General features: G+C 38.7%; 1 protein-coding gene across 2 annotated transcripts in view; it reads left to right on the top strand.

The window, feature by feature from the left end:
* Window positions 1–19958, top strand: part of ADAMTSL1 (ADAMTS like 1) — a 197409-nt gene that overhangs the window by 82487 nt on the left and 94964 nt on the right. For both annotated transcript variants that reach the window (XM_082074285.1, XM_082074284.1), the window contains exons 8-12: window positions 390–501; window positions 1114–1252; window positions 11735–11785; window positions 14668–14872; window positions 16117–16264. In XM_082074285.1, the coding sequence (XP_081930411.1) occupies window positions 390–501; window positions 1114–1252; window positions 11735–11785; window positions 14668–14872; window positions 16117–16264 (655 nt within the window). The remainder of the gene's footprint in view (window positions 1–389; window positions 502–1113; window positions 1253–11734; window positions 11786–14667; window positions 14873–16116; window positions 16265–19958) is intronic.

Below are 19958 nucleotides of genomic sequence, written 5' to 3'. Positions count from 1 at the left end.
GATCTAAAATCCATGTCAATGTGACAGGGACAGCAGGTAATGGTAAGTGATTTTCTGATGGAATAAAGATAAGTCTATACCCTCTGTCCCCATAAAATTATTCAATAGAACTAACCATGCAATTACTGTGCATTCATTATTTCAGAACATGGTCTCAGACTGGTCAGAAATGCCACTGATTATGCCCAGATATTTATTTGACTGTGCTTTGCAGCCAAGATTTTGCCTCCAATCTATGCTCTGTTTCATTCATTTAATTTTCCTATTGCAAAGTATCTCAGATATTTCACATAGCTGCAAGATGTTTCAAAGCTGCAAGACACGTGTGACAGAATGCTTCTTCCCCATACTTATGCCAGGTTCACTCTTTGGCGTTATATCTTTTTCAGATCCGCTATGCTGGTGCTGCTGACAGTTCAGTTCAGTTTATATTCTATCAGCCTATCGTTCACCGATGGAGGGAAACTGATTTTTTCCCTTGTTCAGCATCCTGTGGAGGAGGTAATGAATTACCACTGTATTCCAGAAACAGTTGTCTGCATACAGGATCTGTCCCAACTTCTGCACTGATATTTGGACCTTTAAAATGGGCAAAATCTGAAAATGAAAATAGTTACATCTAGCTGTAGGGAGTGAGTGATGTAGTAACAGTAGTAGTAGCCTGTAGATTTTTTAGCATTGTACGAAGCTCTGCACATAAGTTACATTTTGATATCCACAAAAAGCATTTAATGTTGCAGCTGTCAAACATAAGGGCTGATGGGATGTGGGCACCTTTGGAATCACAATATGTCTCCATTTGCCCCATCTCCACCACCGGCTTTACACTCTGAACTGAAACTGAGTATACAAGCCTTGGTGACCAAGAAACCTTGGTATTTTCTTTCTCCTCTAGGCCTCTGAATTTTTATTTGACCACACTGGTTATCATAGGTGTCCCATTACATGTGATTTAACTTCTTGTTTTCAATCTGGTCTGTAAAACAGTAGCTGCTATGTCCAAGGGACTGATATTTTCAGTTCACTTTTGACCAAACCAGATCTTAAATACACTTCACAGAGAGATAGGAAGAGCACCACATTACATGTTATTTCTCCCACTGTGTATTGCAGGTTATCAACTGACATCTGCTGAATGTTTTGATCTGAGAAGCAACCGAGTAGTAGCAGATCAATACTGTCACTATTATCCCGAAAATATCAAGCCAAAGCCAAAACTTCAAGAATGTAATCTGGATCCTTGTCCTGCAAGGTCAGTCACCTCTAGTTTTAAAAGAGGATGTAAAGGAGTAAGATAAAGCAGCAAAAAATTGTGTTGCTATTGCTTACAGTCTCATTCAGACTACGAAATTTAACCTCTTTTTCATCCTGAGGATGTACTGTGTAGATAAAGACCTCTGTTTAGCATCTCAGCATTGCAAGACTGACTTGAAATGGTTGTTTCTTCCCCACAAATTGTGTTCTGCCTCATTAAACATTACAAAATGTGAGAAAACAAATTGTTCACGATACCATCCCATGATCAACGTATGTCTCTTAAGTGTTAGTGAGATGGAAAGAATTCTCTTGTGTAAAAATGTTGGAAAATCTTTGTCATCACAACTAGAGGCATTATTTTTATGGGTTTTTTATGTTTTTTCCTTAATAAAAAGCTTACTTGCAGTCATGGTAGCTTGTAAGAATGTAAAGCAGAGATTTTTTCTAATTATCAATACCTTTCAGCCCCTCACAAAAGACCCCTCTCTGCTCCCATGTTGAGCATTCTTCCTTAGAAGATTAATAGTGAAAATGCTAAAATCACAAGGTCAGATTTCCCATGTATAAGAAAAGGAAAAAAATCACAAAAAAGAGCAGTTCTTTGTTTCACTGATTCCCCTGAATTTCAGTGGAAGACACTCTGCAGCCACTCATAAACCACAAGCATTTATTTGTGTAATCTAAACCTTTTGGTCCTCTTATGTGGCTTTACCAAATCATGGCTTAGTGCAGCCTAGCAGGCATGCATGCAAGGATACCCTAAAGACATTCATTTACCTGCTTCCTTCCCTTTAAACTAGTTTTGTGCTAAGTTTGATAAAGCAAGTTTAAGTAATTGTCACCTAATAGAGTCACTGTGGCCCTTCAGATTGCTGGGGGTTGCCACAGAAGAAAGATGTCCTAACCCATAAAGAAGGATGCCTTAGGAATCTATGGGAATACATATCCACCCAACTGAGGATGATTGCTTCCCAAACCAGGTATAGCAGCTTTAGACAAGCTAGGTATTATCAGAGCATAACAAATCACTCCACACTCAAGATAGTTTTTACCTCTTCTAGAAAGTTTTCATTAAAGTTCAATGACTTTTCATAACTGAAGTTAACACTTAGGGTTCTTTGTCATTAAAGATACATTTACCCTGAGTGTATGGCAGTTTATATTCCTTGTTCTAATAAACACATCTCTAGTGGCAATTCTGTTTGTAAATAATTAAAAGCCAGAAATGTTCTCATACATTTTTAAATCTGAAGTGAAAATCTCCCAGAATTAAAAAGTGGAAATGTCAAATCTCAAAATCCAACATTAACTCAGCTGTATTGTATATTCTTTAAGTTACATATTTTATCATGTATTTCACTAGGATGTTTTAACGAAATAATATTAATCAGTTAGCTTCACTAGAACTCTGTGAAAAGTATTTCCTGTTAAGTGTGTATTCAGAAGTGCTTTTTCAACTGCTTTCACACAATGCAACAAGACCATTTTTTCCTTTAACAATAGTCTGCCAAGTTCAGTATCTGGCTTATATTGCTCTAGTATGTTCCACAAAAAAACATATGTAATTTGTCAGGTTACTTAAATACATCAACACTTACAACTAGAAACCTTAGTATAATAAAGTTCTTGTATTTTTCCTCAGTGAGTTTCTCAGATCAAAAACTGTTTCTTTGAATTCTTCTTTGAATTATTTGAGACAAACATCAGTAAAGTGGAGGCCAGGTATGTTCAAGTAAGAGACCTAAACATGAACATTTCAGAAAAAGGATTGCTGAAAGGTGTGAAGCAATATGGAACCTGTCTTTTAGATTCACCTCTCACAGTACCGATAAGATGTATCTGCCTTTTTTTTTTTTTTAAAGCCTAAGCTGCTGGGGATTTTTAAATACAGTTCTGAGTCAAATATGTAATTTGCCTGTGGAATTTGTATTATGCATATTTTCCATACTTTTCCTAATAATTTTAAATGACATATTCCCAAATGGGAAGACAGATGACTGTGTGGTACATGGGAGGAAAGAGAGAAAAAAAACATCTAGGCAGATGTCAGGAAGCAATTTTTGTTTCATATAAGACATAACAAGGCAAAGTTGTTGATATAAAGACCCTGAGGGAAGGGAGAGTCATTGAGAAGTCCCAGGGTACAGGCAGTAACAGAGAGGAATTAGCTTTCTGGAAACATCCTCATGGAATGCCAAATTGCAAATGATTATTTTCAAAAGTGCTTTTGCAAAGAATTCAAGAATCAACATCTCAGACAGAAAACCAGAGGAAATCTGTGGTAACTTCTGGAATCTCAGTGCTTTCTTACGGTCAGGAAGAGGGTAGGTGAAGCAGAACAATGGGGTCAGGAGCAGGATTAAGGAGGGCATCTTGGCTCTGCAATGTCTTTGCTGTGTGAGAGCTGCTCAGCTCCAATGGTATAAAATGAAGATGTTCATTTTTCCTGGCAAACTCAGTTCCAGTGAGGCATAGCTGATTAGTGGTTGCTGACTGGTCCTATGGTGTGTCAATGAACACCACAGAAAATTATTGTGGAAGACCACAGTGGTGCTGAATAAAGCAACTGAGAAGGGTTACTGTAGGAGAGCTTACACTAAAATTTACAGCAAAGGGCAGGCTGAAAGTAAAGTTTAAATGAATACCAGGAGTACCATGTGGGCCTGCAATTAGTTGCCTGTGTAGGGATAGTGCATAGAAACACTTTATTGTGCTTATTATGGCAATAATTAGCAGTATTGGTGGCATCATGAGTAGCAAAAAAAAAGCCTAGTCCGAAGGAACATGGAAAACAAATCAGCTTTTCTTTCTGCAAACCCAGGTTCTCCCATACTCACAGAATAAGCAGCGTGTGGAAGACTAATTATCAAACATACATGATTTTTACATGTTCCTTTTCTGGCTTATGTAAATGTGGCCTGCCCAGCTAGGTGAGACTGGTAATCAGTGTCTTGCAGGATAGATTATGTGTCATGGCACCAAGTCTCTTTTTGTCTCTACTTACTATCAATGCTCTGTCTGGCCCTTACATCAGCCCTCTTTAGGGTCTATCTCCTGCCTTAGAAAGACAGAAACAAAAGAACAGTTCATTTACAGTCCATTAAGATTTTGCAACAGCCCACATTTGACTGGCAAATATATGTATAATATCTGCTGATGTGAATAGTACCCAGTTCCATCTAGTCCACTCCGCTTACTATGCGGCAAAATCAAATCAAGCATTAAGATTTGACAGATTTAATTAATTGTAAATCTTTTAACTACCCAAAACTTTCTCAGGATGGAGGGTTACGGAAGCAGTTTACCTGTCATCAGTATCCTTCTGTCTCATATCCTCTAATAAAAGGTGAATGGAATTTTTTTCTGCTTTGAGAAAAAGTCGGTTAGATTTGACTTAACTGGGTATACTAAACACATAGGACAACTCTGAGGTTCTATAAGCTGAAAATAACATTTCTTTTATAATAAGAAGTATTCCCCTAAAAGAGAAATTTTTACAAATATGAAAGAGACTTTTACCCCACTCATCATTCACCTACTCATGAGGATACTCTCTGGAGCAACAACAGTGCTGCTTCTAGATTTCATCTTTGGCTTTTAAGTGTCATTCCCAGCTGCACTGTTCTGTATTTTCAGCACTCTCCTCCATTTTTTGCTTATTTCTGCTACATGATAATGTGATGTTTTCTGAGTCACAAAAGCTCTGCTGGTGCTTTTACCAGGAGATTTCAATGGTGTATAAAGATTACTAAAAGCATCTTCAACAAAGATTCTAACTTCATGCAGCAAGAGTCTCAAAAATTTCATATAAGCAAGACTCTAACACATGGGTTCTTAACACTCTGCCAATAATGCCAATCTGATATGCACAGCAAAAATCCTGGAATTTGCCTAGAGAATTATCTGTAAGTCTCCCACCAGCAATAATGTTAGTATTTGTGGAAAGTTTTGGGAACAATCTCTAGTTCAAACAAGATTTTCAACACTCAGAGACCTGAGGGAACTCTCAGATATCCACAGTTTATGGAGTTCTCCAGCAAAATAGCAAAACCAAAGTTTCTCATTTGGCATTCTCACTGAACTATCCATACAGGGTGGTGGCAGAGGCAGGCATCAGCAAAAAGAAACTTATACAAAATTCTACTTTTTGTTGTTATTTTTAGCTAATCTAACAAGAGAAATGAAGTACAAGTAAAAGCACACAAAAGACTGCTAGGATATTATGGCCATTCAGAGTAACTCTCCCTAGTGAGAAGTCCACAATATACTTGGTGATGTGAAAGTGTTTAATTTTTCCTGGGCAACAGTGCAAGACACATTCATGCCAACTTTTACGTATTTCCTTCAAAAGAAGATGAGGTGGTAATAAGTAAATATGAATGATTAAAAAGGCAACATAGAATATCCTCTTAATCAGTATCAGAGGTCTCCTCACTTCATTACAAATTGGCAGCTGAAGCAGGAAATTGCCAAGTGCATACTTTTTCCTTGCTATCAGTTTCCCTTAAGCTATTATATTAGATAGCAAATATACGCCAAGTATCACAGCAGTGCAGTTGATCCCATTTTCACGAAATTCTTTCAGGAAGATGAACAAAACTGGAATTCTAGTATGTTCCTAAAAAGACAGGCTGCACTTTAAGGTTTACACAGTAGCAGCCATAGATTTGCAGTGATGAGAGGGCTCTGAGACACAATGACTCATTTATTGTTATTGCCCTTGACTGGGATATATGATACATTTAAACTTAGTTTTGAATACTTTTTAATATAAAATATGCAAATTTTTGACACCACCACAGCTTTTTTCATGGATGTGAGACACCGGTCATGACAATGCCCTTTCCAGATCTCTGCCTCAGGCAAACGGTAATTTCTGTGGATTTGCGTTTTTACTTAAATTCTTAGTTTGTTACAGGGGGGTTGAAAAAGCCTTTCTGTCTTGCAGTGCTGTCTGAACCTTGGTCGCCTCTGATTGCAGGGTCTGATCTCAATTTCTTCAGCCAACATATGCATATGAATGATTCTGAAGACAGCAAGAGATAGCCTTTCCCAGGGGAAGATGAGATGTGAAGGTTTTAGTCATCAAAGTAGAAGGCATGACAAGCCTTTTCCACCAGCATGACTAAAGTTGCATGTGCTGGAAAACTGAGACTGGTATTAGCAAAAAGTATGCTGCCTGCAAGTGAGAGAGCACAGTCAACAAACATCAGTCAGTCGAACTGTATATTTATGGAGGGTGATTTAGAACAGTTCAGAATTTACTGAGGGACTACTGAGGTTTCTGGAGAAGTGAGCTAGTGTGATGCATTATGCATGAAAAAGAGGCCAAAGTTTAGGAGTTCAAAAACAATTCAGAGTATCAGGAAAGGAACTATCCAGGTATGTTTTCAGGAAGGCTGAATTGGAAACATTCATAGATTGGAGTAGAAATAGTAGTAGGTAGGAGTTCTAGACAGAGAAGGATCTGATAGCAGTGGCAATGTTCTGATAGTCCTCATCAGGGTCACCTGAGTTCAAGAGCAGGATAAAGATGAGCTGCAGATACTCCTAATGCCTAAAGAGGCAATTTTATTAGGACAAATACTCAAAATCGTGAATTTCTGGGCAGGGCAAAAGGCATTTAAATTAAGCTGGAAAATAATTTTGTCAGAACAGGCAGGGAGGGTGTGCCAGGAAGCATCTGTCAAAGTGTTAAAAGGTGTGAATTGCAGAATAAATTCAAATGCTGTTTATCCAAACCGCCATAAAACACCAAACTGAATAAAAAAGGGAGAAGATTTTTAGAAGCATTACAGTCACGCTACAGGAAGGAAGTGCTTTTGCTGCTTCCAGGTGATAATACCCATTTCAAGCCCTGTGAAGGGATTAGTTTTTAGCAGTTTGTGGCAATGATGAGTAAACCATATATTTCTTAGAATTTAAAATCTCTACACCATGAACAAGTAATTTATGATGAACATGAGGTACTGTTCACTGAACAGACATGCTGTCTAAAGTGTGAGGTTTCTCTGGAGGTCAACAAAAAAGGATAGAAGTACTTCACATTTTAAGTAGGTTATGTAAGCATCCTCACTTCATTTTTAAATGTTCAGGTAGGGGACACTGGCATTTACCTATCTGTAAAGTAATACAACCATATAAAAGGATACATAAATACAAAATACATGGTAGTTCTTCAAGTTACATACTGATAGAGTGCGAAGTGATAAGTTGATCATAATACTTTCTGTGTCTCAGGGCGAAGCATGGTGGTCCAAAATCCAGAAATGTAAGTCACACCAATAGCATAACTGAGAATTGTGATACTCGCTACCTGCAAAAACAGGCATTCAAAAGCCAATGTTGCCTGTACCTGTGGTGTTCCTGTAGATTTTATCTATATAATCTCTGAATGGAAATACTTTTACAAAGTAACACATGGGAAACATTAACAGACACCATCTATTTGAGGCCCTCAGTACCTGTGTTTCAGGTCAGAAAGCGTTGTTGTAACACAGGGTGAGGGGTGGGTGCAGTATCACACACTGCCTTAGTGTCAGGATTTGTAGTGTTGAACTGGAGATTTTTTCATAAGCGTGTCATCTGTCCTGTGATAATCATAGCTCTCGGGGAGATCCTGGCTCAAATGTTCAACTCTTGTCTTTTGTGATGAACTTTTTCAGGTCTTCTGAATGTTTCTTTTCACTTAATGAATTAGCTGTCTGCAGGCAACTTAAGCTGCTACAATTTTTTATTATTATTTGCTATGCTATTTGATTGCTATCAATATCTTAGACATACTTTGGACCATTGCTTAGATGGCAGAGTCGCCACCATGCAGGTCATTTACTCTCAAGTCTGTCAGATTTCAGTGAAGGCCTAAGTATTGACTGTGCAAGTCCCTGTCAGAAAAGCCTGACTCTGGACACTCAGGAGTGTGGGCAGCCTTATGCCTGCAGCATAGGTAGGAAACCCCAGGAAAACAGAACCCACAGCAGAAGTGAAGGCTGCAAGCTGGAGGTGTGCAGGTGTCCTGCAGAGGCTGGGCACTGGCATGACAGGTTGCAGGAGAACCTGCACAGGAGCAGCAGGTGCCCCTATTCACTCCCAGCCTTGAGACTCATCCACATGCAGGTTCACACCACCTTCAGGCCTCTCAGTAGATGTCCTTTCTCTCTGCTTGCTCCTCTCCCAGCTCCAGCCCCAGTACCCCTGCTTGGCTCAGCAGGTGCCTGACCTGAGAGCCGTGGGCATGGAGGAGAGGCAGGCAGGAAGGGCTGGTGCCTTGTCAGAAAGAGTTATCCGGGAGCTAGAGGAGAAAGGCATTCATGCCTGTCATTCATGCTAAGGGGGTAGCTTAAGGAGGAGAAGGAGCTATCAAGAAGACGATGCCAAACATGGCTTTCAAGGAGCGTTGCTGCAGGCACCCGTCCCAGGAGAAAGCTGAACATTTGCAGAGGTGGCAGGCCTGGGTGCAGCACACCCACCTCTGGCATGTGCAGCTCCCCTTCCAGCTGGACTCGTGCCTTGGAAGACCAACTGTGCTGAAGCTGCCAGCACTCAGGAGGAAAACAAACCAGTCTGCAGTGTATATGACACAACTTGTTGGTCTGAAAGGCATGGGAGATTTCAGACATATGTAACACAACAGCTCTTCAAAATAATTTATTTTGTGCTCCTGCTCCTGCCAAAGCAAGTTTGCTCTAGGTGTTGTGTAAATGAGTCCTGTTAGCTATGCCCACGTCAGCCAGAAATATCAGTATAATAGAGGAATTATTATTATTGTCTCTGTTAATTTAACACACTATACCCTTTGCATTGTCTGAGTAATGTACAGTGAACAAAGCCCATCAACTAGATGTCTTCTGTCTTTTTAATAGGAGTATGAAGGACTGATAGATTTGTGGAATTTAAGTTAATTTATCCTGTCAAAAAGTACAGGACTCATCAAAGTAATCTCTTAAGACATTTTTCAAATAGAACACTTAAGCTGCTGGTTTGGGGTGTTTTGTTTTGGGTTTTGTTTGTTTGTTTGCTTTGTGTTTTTTGGTTGGTTGGTTGTTGTTTGGTTGGGTGTTTTTTTGTGGAACACACACACAAAAAACCCCAACACATGACAAGCTAGGAAAGATGCAGTTGCCATTAACGGTACAATGACTGTCTGCTGTTCTGCTGTATCTTTAAGCTGATTTTTAAAGTAATAAATTAAGACATTGTGTATTATTGTGGTACTTTTCTTCCTCACTTGCAGAATTACAGTGTCAGTAATTCTGTGGAGCTCTATACCATTTACAGAAATGCTATTTATATATGCAAAATTCTTCAAGGGTAAAACCTTTCCAATGACAATATTAATCTAGTGCTTTGTAAATGTTATTTAATCTTCATAACATTGTTTGGATGTGGTACTGTTATTTCCATTGGAATGGCTTGGATATTATGCATTCTAATGCATGTAGACCTGGATTATGCATACAGACCATGTTTATTAGAAAGAAACATTTCTCACTCCAATAAGTGAGAAATGTTTTGAAATCTCTTTCTTCCTTAGGCAGTAGATGCTTTTATAGTATAATTATTTCATTTCTGAGCTTGGTATATTAATCTTTTTTCCAACCACTCCTCAGCAAACTGATGAGCTGGAAAGTGCAAAAGGCTTCAGGGTGGAACTTTAGCAGTGGTAGAACAGTCAGGAAAACAGCAGAGATTCCCAAAAACATGAAAAAAAAAAAAAAAGTCCACTTCCATCTTCTTAAAACACTAGTACACAATTTCTCAAACTTTTCCAGGCCTTTATCCATCAAGCTAAGTTCATTTGCCATTATCTAAATGACCCATTTGTCTTTTCCAAAATTTCCCAGTGCCAGACCTGCATTTCCAAAATTTTTAGAGTTTTGTGGAGATAGGCAGATCTCTGAAGATGCAAATATGCACACTGACACAGAGGGCTCCTGTGACTGGAGAGGCTGCTATGCTTAGAGGGCCTGTATAGTCCCCATCACACACCTCCAGGGCTCCAGCATCTGCCTGCGCTTTAGCTGGAAAATTCCAGCTTGCTGACCTGGTGCTGACTCCTTGCTGTGAAAACACAATGAGATCCATTCTCCTATCATGGACAAGTTATGCACATAAAAACCCTGTTGACTGAAAGGAGAATAGAGCCCTTTGGCCTTAGCATGACAAGATTCCTTTGAATGCTTACATCATTTTTCAATGAACTGTGCTGAGGACGGAGAACACTTTCTCCCCTCCCCCTCCTTTGATCCTTCCCCTTTGCAGATATCCGCAGGAACGTACTTAGTACCTCTTATTGGTATAAGGCTCTCAAAAAGAAGCTTCATTCTTTTCAGCCAGTTTCCTCAGTCCCTAACTTGGGTAGGGACACACTTTTTATTTTAATGTAATTGGCATTCACTCTGATATGTCTGCCCACCTGCCCCATCCAAGTCCCCTGTTGCACAGTGGCTTTGATTAAACTGAGAGGTGAGATGCTTTGTGATCATCTTTTTGATGTTAATAGATATATCCGATAGGTGGGAGACAACACGGGTAGAATTACTTTGAGTCAGAATCTATCAAAAGGGCTAGAAATTCTGTGAGACCCTGTAGTTTCCTTCAAGTCAAGTGACATCTATCTCTCACATAACTGGCATGATAATGGTTCAGATAACTACTAATTTTGCTCTAAACTATTGTTTTCTATAATCTCTAGATGTTATATCATTTAGATATTATACCAATAACACTACAGCAAACCAGGTTGACTAGTCATGACAACACCAAAACCAACCAACCAAACAATAACCTGATACATTACTGTTCTCTTCAGCTCCTTTTTTCTTCCAGAAAAACCCAAAAAAAGAGGTAGGTTCTGAAGCTAGTGAGATTGGACTGACTTAAGGTGGAGAAGAAAGAACTGAGGATTTGGATTCTTGCACTGAAAATCCCTGAATTTCTAATCTTGACACCTGCAAAAGAAAAATTTAAAAAATTATCCAAAGGGCAGAAACAACCATATAATAGTCTAAAAAAGGGTTTGACCTAGGGCTCTCTTAAGTAGATAGAAGTTACCTTATTGTCTTCAGTGACTTTAGATCCAAGCTCCAAGAAACTATTAAGTGTAGAACTACTTTTTTTTTTTTTTTTAATGGCAGATAACAACCTTATAAATTAAAAAAATATTTGGAACACTCATTTGGTAAACTTGTGGTAATGGGTTGCTTTGTAGTCAAACAGTAAGATATTCATAAGAATAAAGTAGTAATTGGTTGTTTATTCTTTGAACAACTTGGAAACAGTAGGGTGTGAGCATAAGTTTTTCTTTAAATGTGATAACAACTTAGGTAAAATATCTTGTTAGGTTGTTGGTTTTTAGTTTTGCTTCTTGGGTTTTTTTGTAATATTGTGTAAAAAAAGTTGTATCATGTAATCATTTAGTGTTTATTTTATTATGTGTACCTTCAACTCAGAGGGTTGGCATTATTGTTCCTAACAGTGATGGATACAAGCAGATCATGCCCTATGACCTCTACCATCCCCTTCCTCGGTACGTAAAACAGTCAACAAGATACTAGGATTAACAAATACGTTTACTTATTTTTTTCCTCTGCTCTGCATTTCTACTTTGCTCTTAAACTAAGATAACAGATGCTGCTTTTCTCTTGCTCTGAAATCCTGCAGATTGACCTGGAATTGTTCAAGTGCTAACCTGTTGTTACAAATTCTGTTGATGCAGAACTGAAATAGTATCCCAGCTGAAGAAGCAATGCAGACTCATTGTGTGTGGTCCCCTTCTTTCTCTCTTTCCTCATCCACCGCCCCACCTCCCTTTTCCTCTCACACCTCTCCTTTTTCTAACCTTCACTCATTTCTGGACAGGACCGTAACCTGTGGCTTTGTAAATGAACCATCAGATTTCCTCTCGCTCTCTCCAACAGTACTGCTTCTTGCATGCTTATAAATTGTGGGATTTGTGTTTAGACAGTATTTGTGTTGTGATCCTGCAAACCCATGCTAATGCCTTCTCCAAGGGCATTAATCCATTGGCTTTTCTAAGAAATCATAGATGAGGGACAGGAACAGGATCAAGGCCTGATTCGTATTATTCATTATCTCACAATTAAAATGTCTATAATGTAAGACATGAGATTCTTATGGAAGAAATAATCACACGAATACTTAGTCTTACAGCAGTGAATAAGACTGGTGTTGATAAAGATGTTTGGTAGCTGAAGGATAATAATAATTTTATTTTGAAATACTGCCTGGACATGCAGTAGTATTGCACTGTGTTTCCTTCTTCATTAAATTATTGAGTCATGGAATATGAAATCACAGAAAGAAACCCCTAGGCAGCTTGTTAGTCTCATCCTGGTGAGGAAAGGACCTCCTTCCAACGATGGTGAGGCCTAAAGCAGAGAGCTTTCAGCATCAGTGTGTAAGTGCAACACATTCACATTCAGCAGTCTCCTGACAAACCAGGGACCCACCCCAAACTGTGAGTGAGAAGACAAGGAGGAGAGCAGTTTACTTGCCAAGAATTGTGGCTGCCATTCATGTTGACACCCTCTATCAATGACCTGTGTCATTTGGATTAGACTTTCCCTAGCTAAGTGTTTATGGTTATGAACACACAGTCATTATCACCAAATATTTGTGAGATACATTCATAAAATAGATATTGCGGCTAATTATTTTTTCCCCTTTTCTCTGTTCTTTATTAAAAGAAAAAAATTTGGTTTTCAATTTTTCAATTTTGTACAAGTGACATGTACATTGACAAAAGACATAGAATAATTTCATATCAGAGAATGATTCAGCAGTACTTAACAGTGGAGGGATTGTATTTAAGGAAAAAGCATTCTGAGCTGACAACTAGGCAGAGACTTTTTTACTGCTGAAGAAAATCCAAAATAAGGATCAAAATGCCCTGAGGTATTTGGCTTTCAGTAATACTGAAAGCAAAAACCAAAATCATTCTCTGAAAATGATGAAAAGGCTGAGACTGTTTCTCAAGATGTTCTGGATTACCATCTCGCCCTATAACACTCCCTTTACATCCACTCTCCGAACCACACTATTCTCCATTAAAACCTCTCATTGACTGCTCAGGCTGCAACCACTGGCTGCGACCTTTGTCCCCCTTCTTCCCCCTGGTGCTTCCCCTCTTCTCCCTCTCCTCCACTCCCAAATGTGCTCCTGTGTGCTCCTCCACTCTCAAATGTGCTCCACAAATATGACTCAGGTCTTCCTCCCTCGCACTGAGAGGGAAGACACAGCCACATCCCCTCCAAACCTCAGAGGCAGCAGAAACTGAACAGACCATGGGGCTCACATATGAGAGGGCCAAGTCAGTGGGATAAAAAAAGTCTTTCCACTGAACCTGCAGAGTCTAGGCAAGACAAATACAAACAAACAAAAAAAGTGGAGTGTTGCCAGGTAGATAGAAAGAGCACACTTATACAGTTTCAGGCATTCTCAGGATTATAGAGGAATAGCCACACTGGATCATGACAATGGTCCTTGATCTTCTCTATGACAATGGCTTGAATATAAGTAAGGAAATGCCAGACTATTTTATATGGACAAACTGTACACGTATGAAACAATACAGCCATGCATACATATGCATCACTGTAAAAGAAGGATTATTCTCATAAGATGCACAGCTTTTCATAAGGTACACTTTGTTCTGTGGATTTATCACTACATTGTCAAATGGCACCTGTAGATGGTTTCTCAGTTCCTCTCACTGCATCCATTGTAAGGAAACAAGGCACATGTGGTTTATTCATCAGAGGCCACATATCCTATCAGTATAGCCACGTCTTCTTTTGGCTAATATCCTCCTGTCTTCTTTTTTTTCCACAACTCCTGTTGTTTCCCTGGAAAGAAACAATGCTGTTTCCCTGTATGTTCTTGCAAAAGAAGCATCAGCTTCACAACACACTGAGCTTCCAGTGATCTGTGGCAAAAAATTCCTCAGAACGTGACAAATTATGAAATATGATAATCCCATGAATTCAATAAAAGTAATTAAGAGTATTTAGAGTTTCTGTGGTAGTAGTAACTGGTTTAGTGGGGTAGAGGAAATTTCATATTACTAACCTGTGATTTAAAGATGGCAGCCGTAAGAGTGCTTTGCTGTTATGACCATGTATGACTATAACTATAACTATAACTATAACTATAAATATAAATATAAATATAGCTATAGCTATAGCTATAACTATAACTATAACTATAACTATAACTATAAATATAAATATAAATATAAATATAAATATAATTAATTCTTACTGACAGTAATCAGAAAAGAATAAATGCTCCTGCAGATAGCAGTTTATGCATTTGTGAGGGTGGAGGTAGGGGCACCAGGGGTTCCTTTCCTGAATATCTCTCTGGTTTGTTTTTTCCTTTTTTCCCCAGATGGGAAAGTACACCCTGGACTGCCTGTTCCTCATCTTGTGGAGGAGGCATTCAAAGCCGCAGCATCTCATGTGTGGAAGAAGACATTCAGGGACATATCAGCCCTGTGGAAGAATGGAAATGCATGTATACTCCAAAGATGCCTGTTGTCCAGCCTTGCAATATATTTGACTGCCCAAAGTGGCTTGCTCAGGAATGGTCTCCGGTAATCAGCTTACTTTTACTGGTTTGTAAGCAGTAGGAATGTAACTTAAATTATGATCTATTGAGCTTGTGGAAGCAGAAACATTCACTGCTTTCTTTCCTTATTACCATGACCTCTTTTTAAAATTATGCTATTTGTCTAACGGCAAAGTAAATACTCAGGAATAATGTATTAATAAGATATACATGATTAAGGAGAATTACGGAAAAATAAATCAGATCAGTAACGTTAATTAGTGACCTTCTACTAATAGTATACTGTGAACATAAATGAAATGCACAAAACAAAACCAGTAAGCATGTAATGGTATATCTTTATTACAACTTTTCAGCCATAAATTGAACATTATTAATTGCTGAGAAATTTCCAGCAATATGTAAAGCCATAAATTACTCTGCTCTTTGATGCTTGTAGTTATCTGTTTCTGACTCGCCTTTCTTTCTGTATGAAGGTCTTTGAAAAGTCTTTCTACAAAAGTAGAAAAGTACTCTGATACTGTACTTGAAGGCTTAATCTTGAATGTAGTTTCTCACAACCCCAGTTTCAAAATTAGTAAAATGGGTTTCAGAACCTAAGCTAGCTCATTCACAGGTGATTGCAAAGTATTTAGTGATTATCAGATGAAAGCTGCTATCAAAGAGGAAAGTAATATTGGTATTATCCTAAGCTTTTTCCCCTGGTTGGTAGTTTTGATCCTTTCCTGTGCAACCACTTATTAAACAATCTGAACAGGAGGAAAAATTGCTGTACCTTACAAAAAATAAATGAAAAAATACTTGAGAAGGTGTCTGAGGGAAGAAAGCCTAACAGTTTCCCATTATGTTTGATACCATGTTCCAAAATAGCTGAGTGTCACCCTTGTTAACTCATAAGCCCCAGTACTTTGTCCAAGCAAAGCAGAGTGACTCCAGATGAAAATGACAGGGTGTTACTGAGCATATTCAGTATGGGATGAATGGCCACAAGCCAAGCAGCCAGTGTTGAGTGACACTGCAAAAGAAATCCAGCAGCAAAATGCCCAAACCAAGTAAATGTGCAGAGCAAAAAGGCAAAAATTTCTGTTTGTTTTGTACCTTATCCATAACTACCAAATATATTACAAATAATTTATGTTTAGAGTTGGGTGTTTCTGCATTGTGTTTTGCTCTCTGATGTCCACATACTTTTACTGCATATTCCCCTTCTATCTATCACTCCTGTGACGTATCATACACACCTTTTTTTTATATTTTTTTTTTCCCCAGTGCACTGTGACCTGTGGACAAGGACTCAGATACCGTGTGGTCCTTTGCATTGATCACAGGGGGATGCATACAGGAGGCTGTAGTCCTAAAACAAAGCCACACATTAAAGAAGAATGCATCGTACCCACTCCTTGCTACAAACCAAAAGGTAATGAGGCAGAAGGATTCTCATAATTTTTTTCAATGATCTTATATGTTGAGCAGTTTTGTTTTGTTGCTGATAGCACTGTTTCCACCTACACTGAGTTGTAAATTTACGCCTTTGAGGCCTGCCATTCTTGTTCCAGTCTGCCTGCCAGCAACTTGGAGTGAACGCTGGCCCCTTCCTCTTTCTTACAAGCTCTGGGTTATTCACTGTGAATTTGTGATCCGGCAGACCAAGCCATGTAAATATAAATTTGACCATAGTGTAAGCAGGTTTGATCTCACTGATTGTATCTGGGCTAAATTCATAACTTGGAGCTTAAAATAAGTCAGAAGCAAGCATCGTATATCCCAATATGAAGTTCCTCTTACTAGCAAGGCTGCAAAATTTGGCACACTGTTAGACTTGAAACATCTTATAGCAAGGAATACTCACAAATTATATGGAAAAGTTTCCTGACTTAGGCCTCAAACAGAGAACAATACAGGGGTAAATCCCCCATATTTTTTGAGAGAAGAAGAAAATATTTCTTCAGTTGTTTGGAGGTTCTTATGGGGTGGGAATGTTAGTAAAAGTTCTGGAGACTGGATTTGATTAATGAGCTGTGGCCAGGTGCAGCAGACACAGGTATTTGACCATTTCAGAAGGTACATGAGTGTCCATATGTTTTTGCATGTATACAAACTCTATCAACGCAACCACTGTTTCTGTGTGCTGACTAACCTATGGAAATTTCTGGGCTATGGCAATGCAGGTGAACTTAATTTTCCTAAAGTGGAGACTTAAGCTGTACCACAAGAAGAAATTAATTCCTTTTAAAAAATAATTTACTATCCTGATAAGACAACTTACTATGAAGCTCTGTGAAATAAGAATGACCCATGACCTTGTGCTGATCCAAGGTGCAAGAATAAAATCTGGGACTTTAATTTCTGCACTCAGTGGCCCATGGTGGGTGCACTTGCAAAGTTTCTAGATTCCAGTTTATCTGGAACATGAGAATTCACTGTGTCTGCCAGCCAACAAAGTGGCAAAACCCAGACACGGCCTCTAGGGACCGATGGCTACGTTTGCACTGCATTCTGCTAGCTAACGTGAGCTCACTCCATCCACCTTCCAAGAAGAAAAAAAAAAGAAGGCCCTGTGACTGTGTTAGCATGACTCTGAGCCACATGTGGAGATCCAGTCGGTTTGGGCTCAGTCAGCTGCCTTTATAGGACTTTATCTGTTTATGGTGTTCAGAGCACAGGTAAAGTAACATCCTGTCTGCCTGCAGCATCCAGTGTCAGCAAAAAGCAGTAAGACCCCCAAAAAATCAGGCATTTCAAACCACCTACAACTGACTTCTTCTGCCTAGGGAACCTGAGAAGGGCGCAAGACCAACAAGGAAAGCCTTGCTTGTCTACATCTGTCAAGAAGTCTCTTCCAGTGGGACTTGTCTGGAAAAAAAGTAAATCGCTGTTTGCTGGAAGCCCACCCTTGCAACAGAGTGGCATCTTTACCTTGGATAAACTCTTATGCTGCCCTTTACAGTATATATGTATGGTATATATACAGTATATATATATATATATACAGTGATTAATTTTTGGCTGTAGGCAGTTGTTTCTTTCTCCCATTTTTTCCCCATAGTATGGAATGTCTTACATGAAGCATACTGTTTTGCTTGGGTTTGATTTTACTTCTCATCTTGGTTCTGCAACACTCTCACAGTTCTATCTCCACAATGCAAGTGGCAACATTTGAAACCCCATGTACCTGAAGGCTGAATCATGCTTTCAGAAGAGAGTTGGATCAGATGATATCCAGAGGTCTCTTCTAATCAAAATTATTCTGTTTATGTGCTGAAAAATTATCTGTTTTATTTCACAAATCTGGAGGTAGAAATTTAAAGAAGTAGGAATAGCAAAATACCTCTCCTCTACTGAATGTTTTAGTCTTAGCCTGCTTTTCTTTCTGCAGCTGGATTAACATGAAGCAGAAAAACAATATCTTCCTAGCTAACTGAAGGAGGAAGACAAAAAATGTGGAATTCCCTCTTCTAACACACTGTGCTAAACCAAAATAGGATGCAAATAGCTCCTGTAATTTATTTCATTTTAGTTTATTCAAGCACTGAGGCATTTTATCTTATACCAGTAATGGGAAAAAATAGGATACCCCTAGATCAAGTAGTGATTTTCACTTTTAATATAGAAGGTGTATTAATCTAGTACAACTTTCTGTGTAATATAAGATTTAAGTATTTTTACTAGAACTGTGTTATAAAAGGAGAGATTTTACTATAATCTCCAAAGGTAAAAATTCCTCCTTAGATTATGTTAGGAGTGTCTTTTGTTAATTTTTTGTCAAAGCACACTGCCCAACATCAACATCGCTAATCCTTTAACTCATTTTACAGTCTAGATGATAATTAACTACACCTCTAAAACAAGAAAAGTTATTTAAAAAATCACATAACAGGCAACAGTACACAAGAGCTTTTGCTTTTTACAAGCACTTGCATCCAAGCAAAAAAGCACAGAAGTAAGATCTGGCTTTCCAAAACCCATAAAACAAGCTGCATAACATATAAATAGAAACATCTCCTACATATTTTGGATAACAAATACAGTAAAACATAGATTAAACTAAGAGCAGTGCTGGCAAATATTCATCCTTAAATGGCACTAATAAATATGTTAGAGTTAGAGCTTGGCAAGCAATTTCTAAAAGTCATAGTAACTCTATTACTGTCCTTTTTTTTCCTCAGTTAGTAACTTGCTCCAAATAAATTTGTTTGACTAAACTTGCAGTAGCTGTGAAATCAAGTTGTGAGTTGTTGTTCCTCTATGACGTGGGAAATTTCGTGTGCATACATGAATGGTTCACTGTTGTGCACAATAGAGTCACAGACAATTCCTGACTATTCTGAATGACAGTAATCTGCTTCCATTGGCAAGTACAAATCCGTGAATTATATGAACCTGAAAGGCATAGGTGATTTGTGAGTCACAAACAGGTCTGGCCCTGGTTCTCCTCAGTGGCCTGAGTCTTGCTGCCTTTAAGTTGTGTTTTTTTCCCCCAGTCCTGGCCCAGAATATTTTGTTGAAATGCAGAGCTCCTTCTCAAATTATAGTGCCAAATTTGCTCTTACTTTATACCCCTGTAGAGCCAAAACAGCTCTACTGCCTTCAGCTCAATTACTCCACTTTGACACCACATGAAAGCGGAGTTTGGCTCGCAAAGCAGCGTGGCCCTGTGCTCCCTGGAGCAGAGCAGCTCATTACGCTGTGCGCACATCCTGAAGGGGAAGAAAAGCAGCTCTACTGTTTTCCATCAGAAATGACAGAAAAAGTATCAAGCTTGGTTTTTTTTAAATCCACATAGCTGATGAACTGATAAACTCAAACTTGAGAAGTATAGCTGGGCCATTTTATTACCATTTCTCTGTTTTTCTGCTGTATCACTCATCAAATCAGGATTTTCTACCTTTTTGTAATCCATCAAAAACAAGCTTAATATGTCTTCTGAAGTTCTAAAATTTAAGGGAAGACACAGATTTTTATACATTTCACCCCTGCGGGGTCAGTGGAGGCACATTACACTTGCAAGACTCGGTCCAGAAAACACTTTCCAAAATGCCCACTTTTACAGCCCAGTTGCATAGTCTGAAAAGTGACTTAACTTGCATTTCCAGCTTTAGAACATCATAGCC

The sequence above is a fragment of the Streptopelia decaocto genome (genome assembly GCF_964273445.1).
Source record: "Streptopelia decaocto genome assembly, chromosome: Z".
Taxonomy (NCBI): domain Eukaryota; kingdom Metazoa; phylum Chordata; class Aves; order Columbiformes; family Columbidae; genus Streptopelia; species Streptopelia decaocto.
The sequence above is the reverse complement of the archived record's forward strand: the minus strand, read 5'-3'. Positions and strand labels throughout refer to the sequence as shown.